This window comes from Hyperoodon ampullatus, assembly GCF_949752795.1.
Source record: "Hyperoodon ampullatus genome assembly, chromosome: 16".
In the NCBI taxonomy this organism is placed as follows: domain Eukaryota; kingdom Metazoa; phylum Chordata; class Mammalia; order Artiodactyla; family Ziphiidae; genus Hyperoodon; species Hyperoodon ampullatus.
This window is the reverse complement of record NC_136929.1, coordinates 61,255,471-61,269,284: the sequence shown is the minus strand read 5'-3', so window position 1 is coordinate 61,269,284 and position 13,814 is coordinate 61,255,471. Positions and strand designations below refer to the sequence as shown.

General features: G+C 38.9%; 1 protein-coding gene across 3 annotated transcripts in view; it reads right to left on the bottom strand.

Annotated features, from left to right (window-relative positions):
• RNASEH2B (ribonuclease H2 subunit B) overlaps positions 1-13,814 on the bottom strand; it is a gene marked incomplete at its 3' end in the record, with an annotated part of 82,304 nt that overhangs the window by 39,224 nt on the left and 29,266 nt on the right. For all 3 annotated transcript variants that reach the window (XM_079721868.1, XM_079721867.1, XM_079721866.1), the window contains exons 4-5: positions 13,582-13,658; positions 9,737-9,851 (exon numbers count right to left, since the gene is read on the bottom strand). In XM_079721868.1, the coding sequence (XP_079577994.1) occupies positions 9,737-9,851; positions 13,582-13,658 (192 nt within the window). The remainder of the gene's footprint in view (positions 1-9,736; positions 9,852-13,581; positions 13,659-13,814) is intronic.

Below are 13,814 nucleotides of genomic sequence, written 5' to 3'. Positions count from 1 at the left end.
TTTTCAATGAAAGACTCCTTTTCTAAAATAAAAATGGAAATCCCAAGAAAGAAAATTGAAGCTAAATGCAGGTGCCTATGAAGTTCATTGCATACATTCAGGAAAAGAATCTTGTTAACTATTTAGTGCTGTTCTGGTGTGATTAGTGGAGAAAGAAGAAAAGATATATCTATCTTTTAATGTATTACCAATAGAGCCATAGTTATTTCAGGGGAATTTAGATTTATGATAGGCTCAATCTGGCCCTTTATGGGGATAAAAGTTTCATCTCATATAAATTATACTTCCTCCCCTCACAATCCAGCTAGCTTTATGTAATCTAACGGCTTAATGTCACACATGGTATATGATATTAAGCTGTTATTTCCTTGGTAACACTCCATTCACAGGGTTTTTTGCTTTCTGTGCAGTCAGCAGACGCAGCTCTTCCACTCTGGCCTCCAGCCTCCATGCAGGAGTTACTTTGGTGACCAGTGGAATTCCCACGGCCAGATGCAAACTCGCCACATGTGACTCTGCTAGAATTACACAGAATGACGCTTTCTCTTTCCTCATGATCATGGTGGGTGGGAAACGGAAACTGCTTGTTCTGGGGTGGTTTTCAGCAATCTGCTAAACTGCTTGAAGTTTCACTGAATGGTTGGTATGGGGAAGGGCTGGCCTGAGCTCTTGCACATTTCCTCCCCATTTCAGCCTGTGGTCGTCAACACTCTGGGCAATAGGAGGTGGATGGAGTGGGTGCTGGACCTTTGCACCCATCTCCTCAGGACACGTCACTGGAATAATGAAAAGGAGGGACCATTGCAAACGGCATTGCCAGAAGTTTGAGAATTCCAAGGTGCAATGCCTGCTCTCCTGGAGCCAGGACTGCTTGGCAAACAGCGTGCTGGGGAACCAAGGCAGATGAGGCTAGACTCGGCCTCCCTGGAGGTGATATAATATTTCTTTGTACAAAAATAGGGAGAATTCTAAGAGCATACAGCAATCACTTAGTACATGCGCGCTGCTGAATGAGTCTCAAACGTTCTGATCACTGCCTGAGACAATCTCGATGGAGGCTCAGTGGTCAGGTCTCTCCCAGGAATCCCACCTTGACTCTGCCACGCACTTGTCTCTTGCCTCTACCTCCAAATTTCCTGACAGGACATTCTACAATCTGCCATAGCGTTCCTCCCTCTCGTTCACTCTCTGAGCCCCTTGCAGGCCCCTTCTTTCCCTCTGGAAATGCTGGTTCAGAAGGAGTGGAGACCAGGCTATGAGCCGTACTGCTGGGGCTCCTACACCCCCAGCGCACGATGTCACCTCAGGAAGCCACCTATCGAATGAGGTGATGGCACAACATCTGGCACACAGCAAATACTTAGTATTAGTTACGAAAAAATTAAATTATAACTTGTGAATGATAATAACACCAGAATCTAATGTATAGTCAGGCCTGTGCTAAGTTCTTCATACACAGTTTCTCACTGAATGCTCAGAATGAATCTCAGGTAAAAACTACTATTTGTCCCCGTATTAAAAAATTAGGTTTGAGTGAAGTTAAATAAATTGTCCAAAGTCACTGAGCTGGTAAACAGGAGCACTGGATTCCTTCCCAACCTGACTTCAAAGCCGTGCATCGGGTGTTCATTTTACTGAGATCAATTAGTCCTCACCCCCCTCAGTACTTCCGACCCTATTCCTTTTGGGAAAAGACTCTCCACCATGGTCCTATACAGCCTTTCTCTTGGTCGTTCTGCAGCTCTAATGGCTTTTCCTCTGACTCTTTTCTGGCTCCACTGCCTCCTCCTTGGACGCCAACTTGTATCTCTCTCTGGGCGTGACTTCATCCTGTCTTAGCAAGACTAAACCCATCCAGGAAGCCCAGAGCCCCGAGCTGAGGCTCTGTGTATCATCTTCCTCCCAAACCACCTTCCTGGTCACCCAGGTTTGAGTCACTCCTGCCTTGCTTCCCACTGGATTCCGTGGGAGACAGGAAGGAGCCAACATTATCTTGTAGAGAACAACGAGGGAGGAAACATCAAAACAAACAAACAAAAAAAACCCAAAACAAACTGTGTCTGAAATCAGGAGGCTTAGCTTCTTGTGCTGGATCAGTTCTACTTCATTTTTTTAAAAAAGCAACTGTATTTAGGAATAATGTTCGTATGATTAACACACCCATTTTTGGTGTACAATTTGAGGAGTATGACCAAATGTCTACATACAGTCATGTAACCACCAGCCCAAGAAGTTCCCCTGAGCTTACAGTCAATTCTCTCATCCCTATCCAGACCTCAGGTAACCAATGATCTGCTATGATTACAGAATTGTTTTTGCTTTATTCTAGAACATCATAGGAATGGAATCATACAGTAAGTACTTTTTTGTGACCCGCTTCTTTTGCTCAACATAATTTCTGTGAGATTTTTCCATTTTGCTGCAGCTAGCAATAGCTCTTTCCTTTGTATTATGGAGTAGTATCCTGTGTATGGATATCCCATGTTTTGTATACCCACTCACCTACAGAAGGGCATTTAGGTTGTTTCCAGTTTTGGGCTATTTTGAAAAAGTTGCTCTGAACATTCTTGCACAAATCTTTGTATGGACATATGTCTTCATAAGTCTTGGGCAAATACCTAGGAGTAGAATTACTGAGTCGTAAGAAATTGTCAAGTGGTTTGACCATTTTATGCTTCCACTAGCCAGGCAGGTGAGTTCCCATTGTTCCATAACTTACTGGTAGTATCTGTTTTATTTTAGCAACTCTGGTGGATATCAGTGATATTTCCCTGTGGTTTTAATTTACATTTTTCTGGTGACTAATGATATTGAACATCTTCTCATGTGCCTTATTCATAAATCTTCTTTTGTGAAGTCTGTTCAAACCTTTTGCTGATTTTTCTACAGGGCCGGATATCATCTTATTATTGTGTTAAAAGAGTTCTTTATACATTTATATATATCTTTTATCAGATATATGTCATATAAATATTTTCTTCCAACTGTGGCTTGTCTTTTTTTTCTTAATAGTATCTTTCAAAGACCAGAAGATATTAATTTTAATGATATGTAATTTATAATTTTTTTGTATGGTTAGTAGTTTTTGTGTCCTATGAAATCTTTGCCAATCCTCAAGGTCACAAAGGTTTTCTTCTATGGCTTCTTCCAGAAATTCAATAGGTTTCATTTTTGCATTTAAATTATTGATCCATTTCAAGTTAACTTTTCTGTATGACTCTGAGGTGAGAGTTAATGTTAATTGTTTTTCATATGGATATCCAATTTTTCCAGGTTATTTGTTGAAAAGATTATCCTTTCTCCCATTAAATTATCTTGACACTGTTGGAAAAAAAAAACAATTGGCTACATAAATGTGGGTCCACTTCTGTTCTATTTGGTTCCATTTATCTATCTATTTAACCTTATACCAATGCCATAATTTCTTTATCATTGTAGCTTTACAGTAAGTCTTGAAATCAGGTTGTGTAAGTTCTCCAACTTTGCTCTTCTTTTTCAAAATTGTTTTGGCTACTGTAGATCCTTTGCATAGTCATATAAATTCTAGAATCACCTTCTCAATTTCTATCATAAAAAAAAGCCTGATAGACATTCCATTAACTCTATAGATTACTTTGGAGAGAATGGACATCTTAACAATATTAAGTCTTCTAATTCATGAACATGGTATATCTCTCTAGTTATTTAATTCTTTAATTTCTCTGCAATGTTTTGTAATGTTCAGTGTACTGGTCTTGCATATTTTAAGTTTCATTTATCCTTACAACTTCATGATTTTTTATATTATAAATGGTGTGCTTTTATTACACTGTCCAATTGTTCACTGCTAATATACAGAAATAGAATTAATTTTTATATATTGACCTTATATCCTGAGAACTTATTAGTTCTAGTGATTTTTTTGGTAAATTCTTTTGAGCTTTTTACATACATGACCATACTGTTTATGAAAAAAAGATAGTTTCACTATTTACTTTCTAATCTGCATAGCCTTTATTTATTTATTTATTGGCATGTGGGATCTTAGTTCCCTGACTAGGGATTGAACCCATGCCCCTGCAGTGGAAGCATGGAGTCTTAACCACTGGACTGCCAGGGAAGTCCCAATTTTTTTCCTATCTTATTGCAACTGCTAGGATTTCCACTAGCAGGATAAGGAGTTGACATCCTTATCTTGTACCAATCTTAGGGGAAAAGTGTGTTCAATCTTTTACAATGAAGTATGATATTAGCTTATGTTTGTCATGGATGTCCTTTACCAGAAGGAGGAAGCTCCTTCCTATCTCTAATTTGCTGAGAATTTATATTATGACTGAATTTTGTCAAATGTTTTTTTCTGCATCTATTGAGATGATCATAGTTTTTCTTTTGTAATGTATAAATATGGTGAATCATACTGATTGATTTTCTAATGTTCAACCAACTCTGCATTCTTATGATAAACCTCACTTGGTTATAATGTACTATCTTTTTACATAGTTAATTTGCAAATATTTTAAAAGGATTTTTCCATCTATGATCATAAGGGATACTAGATTAGTTTTCTTTTTGTAATAACTTTGATTTTGGTATTGGGGCCATTCCAATTTCATAAAATTAGTTGGGAAATATGCCTTCTTCATTTAATTTCTAAAAGAATTTGATTAAGTATCATTATTTCTTTGAGTATTATTTTTTTCTTAAAGTATGGTAGAATTCACCAGTGAAGTCAGCTGGGCCTGGAGTTTTTTTCCTAGGAAGTTTTTAAATTACGAATTTATTTCTAACTAAACATTCCCCTGGACAAGATGATCACTAAGAAGTATCAAGCTTGAATATCCCCAAATACTATATAAGGATGAAGTGCATAAACTACTGTTTAATTTTAAAATTTATACATTTTGATAAGCAGGTGGTTTAAAATATTCACGAAGGCCACAGATTACCCACGATTATGAAAAATACCATAAAGTGTTCTATTGTGTCCTAAATTTAATACTTGCGAGTTTGTGAGTTAGATGACATGTGCACATGCTGGAAAGGTTTCTTTCCCTAATCTGTCTGGTGCCTATAAAACTGGTCTCAAACATCTGGAAAGATTGGGTTTACAAAATAAAGATGGAATAAAAAGGAGTCCACAATTAAATAACATGTTCAGCAACTGGGTAATCAGTTCACAAACTTGAATTTCCCTGATGTATTGTTGAACAAACTGCCTGGAGCAGATTTTCACATCTACTTTCTGAATGTTTTCCATGACTGAGAAACTCATATGGTCTCTTTTTCTTTTCCTGCCTCCTGGGGATAGAAACTTGGCAACTCTGCTTGGGGTATTTTAATCAGGTAAGTTTTCCTGGCTCTTCCTGTTAATCACAATGGACAGCGCAGCATAGCTTTTGCTTGCAATATGAAACAGAGTGTTATACTCAAGATGAAGTTCATAACCCTTTATTAGTCCTTTCCCCTGTCATCTCTCCACTGAATGGGAGCTTTTTTGGCAAGAAGCATGCTGAGCCCCAGAGCTAGCAAACTGAGACACATCGTTTCCTTCACTAATAAAGCAGGCAGTGCTAACTAACTAGGGTCACCGCCATCATCATTCAGGATGCAAACAACTGTGGCTGGGTTTATTCGGCAGGGAGAAGGAAAGGTTCTCATAAACCTAGCAGGCCTAACGAGATCTTTAATGCCACAGACTTTTGAGACAGCATCTGGAGTCCAATATCAAAATAGCTGGCTGGGGAATTTGAGCATTTCAGGTTTTTACTCTCTCTGCACAGTGCCTGTGGGGAGGATGGAATTGAGAAAACATCAACTTTCCTCTTTATCTCTGCTCCCTGTCACGGGTAGTACCTGACCACTCTTTAGCAGTCTTCTTTGTTTCTTATTTAAAAACCCTAGCAATAAAGTACAGAGAATGGAACCAAATACTAACTTAAAAATAGACAAAACTCTAAATTCAAACAAGCAGCCAGGACCCAAGGCAATCACTAAAAGAGGTTGTCTGGAAAACAGAACGTTCACTGCCAGCATGAGAATTGTCTTTTCCTTAAGCTGTAGAAGTTCCCACTGTCTCCTTTCCTGTCTCTCTCTTTGTCTCACAAAGAGAAATTATTAATGGGATATACAAGACTAACAAAAAATTAAGTTTCTATTTTTATATGAGACAACACCTAAAAACTCTAACAGAGTCTCCTGGAAGTGTTACACAGTTGTAAGAAGGAAGAGAAAGAGTTGCCGTCAGATAGACAAGGGTTCAAATCTTGATTTTACCACTTCACATTCTATGATGTTAGTCAATGTGCTTAAACTCTTTGAGCTTCAATTTCCTCATTTGTAAAAATTCAGGTTCTACTAACAATGAAAGGGAATTACTGCAAGAATTCAATAACATACGTAAAACAACAAGCATAGAGATAATATATAATAATTTGTTAATATATGGTAGACATTTTTATTATTATCTGATTATCCCCATTCTCCTACTTAAACCACTTGACTCTGTATTAATCAATGGACCATCAAACAAATGTGCATTGGTCACTTACTGTATACCTAGTACTTAAACATCAGCAAAGAATTTAAAATTTCTAGTTCACAAGCCTTAATGGTACAAACATTTACTGAGAACTTACTCTACACCCAGCACTCTCTGGGCACTGATTTACTTGTATTATTTCACTTAATTCCTGAAGCATCTCTTTGTGGTAGATAGTAGATACTATTAACTGCAATTCTTAAATAATGTTCATATGCTGTAATTTAGAGATCTCAACACTCTAAAGGTAAGAGAAGGAAAGCTTTATTTTATGATTTAGAACAACTTTGCAGAGTACTAATTATAACATATGGCAGAATATGAGGGATACTCTTAACCCTTCAAACTCTTCATCTTACAGATCAAGGATGCTGAAAAGTTTGAATGATTTGCTCAAAACTATGTAGCAAATAAATTCTTAATTTTTCTTGTAGGCTATCAAATCCTGTGATCAGATTACCAGATTGTTCCTAAAGAAATTCTTTCCCTGAAAGAGATATGAAGCAAAAATAACAAAACATTCACACTGGTTGATTATTGCGGTTGGAGACAAATATTTGTAGCTTTTTCCTGAGTTTTTCTGTACCTTTAAATGTTTTGATTAAAAAAACTGCCTCCCTTGCCCATGTACTTTCATTTTCAAAGCAGTTATATCATCAATCTTTATACATGCCAGGTTTCTAAAAACCCTAGGCCTCAAATTTTTTTTCTTTCTTTTTCAATGACAGTAAGGCAAAACAAAGTAATTTAGGTTAAATTCGCAGGTAAAAGACGTACGCAATTCTCTAGAAGTCTTGGCAGTTCCTTCATAATTTAATTCTTCCCCTAATGAACTACATTCTGTAAATCTTAAAATAATGGAAGGTTCAAAAACAAAACAAAACAAAAAAAATTTTTTTCTGGCCGTGCCGCGCAGCTTCCAGGATCTTAGTTCCCCGACCAGGGATTGAACCTGCACCCTCGGCAGTGAAAGCACGGAATCCTAACCACTGGACCAGCAGGGAATTCCCCCCAAATTTTTTAAAAACAAGAAATAATAAGATCTCTAATGCCTCAACCTTCAAAAAGGCCTCTTCATCAAAACAGAAGCAATTCCACATCGCTTGCTTCACCCCTTGACGCAGAACACAAATATGTGAAATATTTTTCTTCATGTCATTTCTGTATACAAGGACAGCATACTAAGACACACATCATTTTCCACAAAGATCCAAAGAGAAACACACAGTAGCTTGAAGTTTACAAGTGGTTATTTAGAGCTGGTCAAACAAGACAAGTATAGGGCATTCACTTTCTATTACAGCAGAACTTCCAAAAGTTAGGCGATGTTGAGAAGTGAAAGAGATTAGGACAGGAGTTCAGATAATGATTCAACAGACGGTCAGGGGGTCAGTGAGCAAGGAGGAAGGAATGGAAGTGAGGGAAGCTCCTGCTTTGGAACACAGGCTGTACACTAACAAATGACAATGCTTTAATACTATTTCTGAATTTGGGCTGCTGGGTTTTGGTTTCAGGTAACTGTTCTTATACAGCTATTGGAAGATTTTTGGATAATGAGTTAATCGTGTTGTCAGCTTCCATTAACTTGGCAAAATGAAAATGACTTGTAATTATTCCTCACTGCTTTAGCTTTCCCAAGTGGCTATGAGCTACTTCATTTGTCACCCACAAAAAGATTACTGTCTCCTGCCAAGATCAGCACCAGGGAGTGTCATTAATAGCGCTGCTTTGATAAAAACCTAGGCACCACATACCCCTCAGGCTCAAAACAGAGCTCTGTGTCTGGCCAAGTGTGAATTTAGTAGACCCTTCGAATGTGAAATGCAATGAATGAGGTTTTCCCTTTATCCACTGTAAGCTTACACTTCTTGGAGTCACCACTTTCTTGGTCCTAGAAGAACTACCATAGTTGGTCAAACCATCTAGAACCCCAAATAACCATAACTTATCAGCCTGCTGTTTCGGTTCTCACACTGTGTTTCCGTATTAACTCTAAAACTACTTGGATGATTTTTGGAGACACTGATGCTAAGTCTGAATGCTATTACAAACCTGTCAAAACACATTCACACACTGCCTCACTTCCTCCTCTCAAAATTCAATGAATGCCTACAACTCATCTCTCTGTCACCCCCAGCCTGCTCCTCCCACCCATGTCCCCTGTCTCCAGGGGGCCATCTCTACCCATCCCGTGGGCCAAGGCACAAACCCAGAAGCCATCCTTGATTCCTCCTTCTCTTGACCATCATCCAGTCAACACACGAGGCTGCTACTTCCTTCTGGTTCCACCTCCTAAGCTCAGGTGACTATCACCTCCCACCTGGACCACAGCAGCAGCCTCTGGGGACCAGACCTTAGCTTCTCCACACAATAGCACTGCCCTACTTAAAACTCTGCTGACACTCCACTACCATTAGGTCAAGTCCAGACACATATAAGGCCCTTCACCACCTGAACCCTTGCCCAGCACTCTCCCCTGTTCTTTCCTTACTAACCTAAACGCATCACTGAACTTCTTGGATCTTGCTAAGCATGACAAACTTTTCCATACATCCATGCTGCTACTCTGACTTAGCCTCCACTTAGAGGCTATTTCCCACAGGAAAGCAACACAATACCCCCCTACCCGCACTTCCCACCCTACCTAGGCCAGGTTATAAACCTGTCCTGTGCATCCCCACAAAACCCAGAGTTCACTTCCCTTATTCCCTACTGTCATTGCCCTACTTGTCATTTGTCTCCATCAGAGTAGAAGCAAAGTGAGGCAAAGGATAATATTTTATTTATAACTATCCCTGGCTCTAGTGCTCAACATACGCATCTTAGTAGGTGCTCAATAAATGTTTCTTGAATCAATAAAGGCATAGATTTTATTCAATTTTACAAATGAGAAACCCGAGGCAGAAAGCAGTTGAGGCACTTACCTAAAGTCACAGCCTAGTTGAAAGAAGAGCTGAGACTAAAGCCTGAGCCTCGTGAATCCTGGCCCTGCAGGAGACAGGCCACCATATTTCACTGGTCCAAATTTCGCAGACTGAACAAGCCAGTGCAACAGAGGATGAATATTGACAAGTGGAAGCGAATCTGAACGACAGCTTCCCCTATGACCCACACAGAATAAGCATCACATTCCATAGGCCTTCAAGCCACTGCATTCTCAGACAGATGCCCAGCTTTTCTGGCAGCCATAAGCCTGATTTCAAAGGCCGTATGCCATACCTTTCTCCTCTGTCACATGTCGAAGTAACTTCTCAAGTTCAGGAAGTTTCAGCAACAAGATGCAATTCGGAAACATGTCATCCATCACAACTTGATCCAGGGGCTGAAACTTTCCCTGAAAAAAAGACTTTAGTCAGCCAGGATGCAAGTACTCCAGTCAACAAACTCATACATTAAAAAAAAGAGAGAAAGATATATAACCTCATAGCTGGATCTCTAAACTAAATTCAAAGTCACTTGTTCCACCTAAGGATTCCCTTAACGGGACAGGCTCCAGAACTGACTCTCAGCTCCCTTTAGGAAGCTCTTGAAAGCACCTGGGTTCCATCAAGTGGCAAGAAATGTTTTAATTTAAATGTTCTCTTTTTTCTTCAGATAGTAAGAATGATTCACAGGTTTCCCAAGTTAGTGTCTTTAGATTCCTACCTTAATCTATATTCTTCCATGATCACCCAATGTGTTAAATATTTAACTACTTTAAAACAATATTTTACTAATATGTAATGGACTACCACACAGTCTTGACATAATCATTTCATAATACACGAATGTTTCATTCTGTTTTCTTTACCATATATACATAAAAAGGTTTTGCAATAAGAAATTTGTTTGAATATAAAGTTAGTAACAGTTGGGAAAGCTAGACAGAAGAATTATTTTTACTGACGTTAAAATAAATCATGTTTAACAAAGAATGGGTCAACATTTCGAAAGTACATACTAATATTTTTTTAATTAAATAGGAAAAGATCACATCTAAAATGTAGGGGAGGAAATATCTGAATGCCTCACGGGCTATTTTAAGGGGCACTTTAAGTATTTGAGAAGAGAGAGCAAGATGGTTTACAGTGAAAGCCAACTACCACCATGAGCTTCATTCTGCATCTGCCTCCCTGAACCAGCCACAGCACCCCCAGAGCCTCCCACAGGGCCAGGGTGAGGATTAATTCACCAGAGTCAGGGTCTTAATGGGAAATAGGCAAACAGTTCCCCCAAATGGGGGGAGGGCCTTTAAAGGTGCATCAATACAGGTATTGATACTAAGGCTGGTTGGTGGCTTCCTCCCGCTAATGTATCCTAGAAACACCAGGAATGGGAGCCACCTGAAGTTTCCATCTTCTTCCCTGAATACTTCTAGGGCCTTCCTGGTAGGGACTAGAACCATTTCTGCTCCTTAGAGATACACGGCTCACCAGCCTCACTGCTCGCCGTGCCCTAATTATAGCGGCTACCAAGTAGCTTCCAGATAAGGGGAAACATGATTAAACTAAGGAATAAAACTTCACTAATCCACAATAAAGAACACAGAATGTAGGAAAGGAGGAGAATAAGAGACGACAAGGTGCATCAGGAGAAAGCACAACTGAAAGTTTTAAGTCAGTTTTATTACTCTCAGTATTTATCACAAATTAAATCAATATAAATACAAAATACGAGTTTTGGAAAATGGATCTAAGTACTCAGTGAGAACCCATAAGCACTTAAACTATTTGCAGACATAAGAGTGCAAAAATAAGATTCCTCTAAGTGTTTAAATAACACCCGTCCTTAAAGTTGTCATTTCGAAGGTTTTCAAGCTGTGGTTGGTGTGGATCCCTGGGAGATACAGTACCCCTGCAGGGGGTCCACAAGCTCCAAACTATTTTCAAGCTAAGGCTACGATGCTATTTGCATTTTCACTGCGTCAACATTTGCACTGATGATTTCAATGCAAAGGTGGGTAAAAGCCCTGGCTCCTCAGCACCAGTCAGGGTGGTGCCAGCAAACTGTCCAGCAGCCGCTGCATTCTTCACTGCCATGGACAAGCAGGTAAAAAAATCCCAGCTGCACTTAAGGATTTCCTTGATCAAGGAGAGAAAGCAATTTCTTTTATTTAAATCTTGACCTTCGAGTGCAAGTAGGTTAAATGCTCTGTGTGATGAAAGTCAAGTGTGGCTGAAGTACTTCAGCTACCGCCGAGGCTCAGGGATCATCTCAAGGAAAAGCACTGTGTGACTGTCTGAGTTGTGAGCAGGACTAGCTGCCTTTTTCTCAATTTTTTACCTGAAAGAACCACTATGAACTATGGCTATTCAGACTTGAGTACTGACAGAACATAAATGAAGTGAACCTGTCACTTCGAGGGAAAGATTGACAGGACTTGTAGCCAACGATAAAATTTGAACTTTAAAGCAAAAATTAGAATTGTAGAGAATTTGTCTGCCACTATGACAAGCTTCCCAACACTCAGAATTTTCTAAAGAGATCACTGGTAATATTAAATTAACAAAGGTGTGTGTGTGTGTGTGTGTGTGTAATGAGTTGTGTGGACATTTGGAAGACCTGCATAATTCAGTGAGACAATATTTTCCAAATGACCAATGCTTGATATTGCAAAGTAATATGCATGAAAGATCCAATAGATTTTAATGTAAGAGAGTGTTAAAAACCAGACAGCAGGCCCAAAATGGAGTCGTTTGTGCTAAGCCCAAACAGAGACTTAATTAGTTTCAGCTCACCCAGAAGTGGAATCTTAAACCAGTCAATCAGTAATCTGCTAATCAGCACTAGCTAGGTCATTTGCCTGATAGACGCCAGGCATGCCCTAAAGAAACGTGACCTTGCCATAGCCAATCCCCCTTTAGTCTAGTTGAACTTTCTTGCTCTTATTCCCTCCTGGCTGTAAAAGTTTTTCATTTTGTACAGTTCCTTGGAGCTTCTTTCTGTCTGCTAGAATAGATGCTGCCCAATTCGTGAATCATTCAAGAAAGCCAGTAAGATCTTTAAAATTTACTCATTTGAATTTTGTTTTTTAACAAGAACATGGAAAGTTCATTGACAGGGTTTCAGGTTCCACATTGCAACTAGCTTTTAAGAAACCACCACTTGTTGGTTTTTGGAGTAGTATCAAAGCAGAGTATCCACAACTATCTAAAAGGCTAATATACAATTCCTTCCTTTTCTGACCTCATATGTGAAAGGCTGCATATTCTTTACACACTTCCACTCAAACAGTGTATGGAAACAGACTGAATGCAGAACAAGATGTGAAAATCCAGTTGTCTTCTCTCAAGCCAGACATCAAAGAGATTTGCAAAAATGTAAAACGGTACCATACTCCTCACTGACTTTTACTGTTTGTTTCATTAGAAACATGTCATGTTAATATATAATGGGCTTATTATTTTTATTTTAAAAATAAACTAATAAAATTATTTTTAAATTTCTCAGTTTTAATTTCTAATGTAGTCAATATTGATAGATAAAACACACAGGAACAAAAAGTTCTTTGGGATCCTTAATAATTGTCAACTGTAAAGGTATCCTGGGACCTCTGGCTGGAACTATTACTATTAATAAACTCTGTCTTTATATCACAAAGGTAAATTTTACTCCATCTGGGATTCCTCAACTACAGCTTCCCCATTAAGGAGCTTTTGCTGGACACACCCCCAGAGTACCTATTTCACAGTGTCTCACAAAGAAGAAAATGAAAGACGATAAATCTTCTTTATTCTCTTAAGCCTGAGGTCTTAACATTTGTACTATATTTCAAAACTAATGAGTATGTAATGAGAATTTCATTGTTAGGCTTTGTCAAACAAGTAAGGCAGATAACACAAAGGGTTAGGCAGTTCTCAGGACTCACTGGTGAGCTAGTCCAAGATCACGATGCTGGATCTCAGGTCTGCTGATCAGTGCTCTGATCTGTACCAGCACACATGATATAGGTGTTCTATACCAACCAAGTTAAATCTGAACTGTGGGGAGTCTACATCTGGACCATTATAAGGAGAGAGAGATCATGTTAAAAAAACAATCTATTCTGTTTCCCCACTGTTAATATCCCAAAGTGGGAAACTCACCTCTCTATCAGCCTTTATAAGGTAGTGGAGAAGCAGAAACAGAGGGTCCATGGGTGTGGCAAAGTGAAGAAGACCTCCTACAGATTAAAAAGAGAATTCAACAACATGGAAAGACAACTTAGTTATTTCACCTTAATCCCAATGTGGGAACCATTCATTGAAAAATATATGTGAAATTCCAAGTTCAGAAGCTCCTCCTACACAGGCCCAAGAATATGTGATTCTCTCAAAAG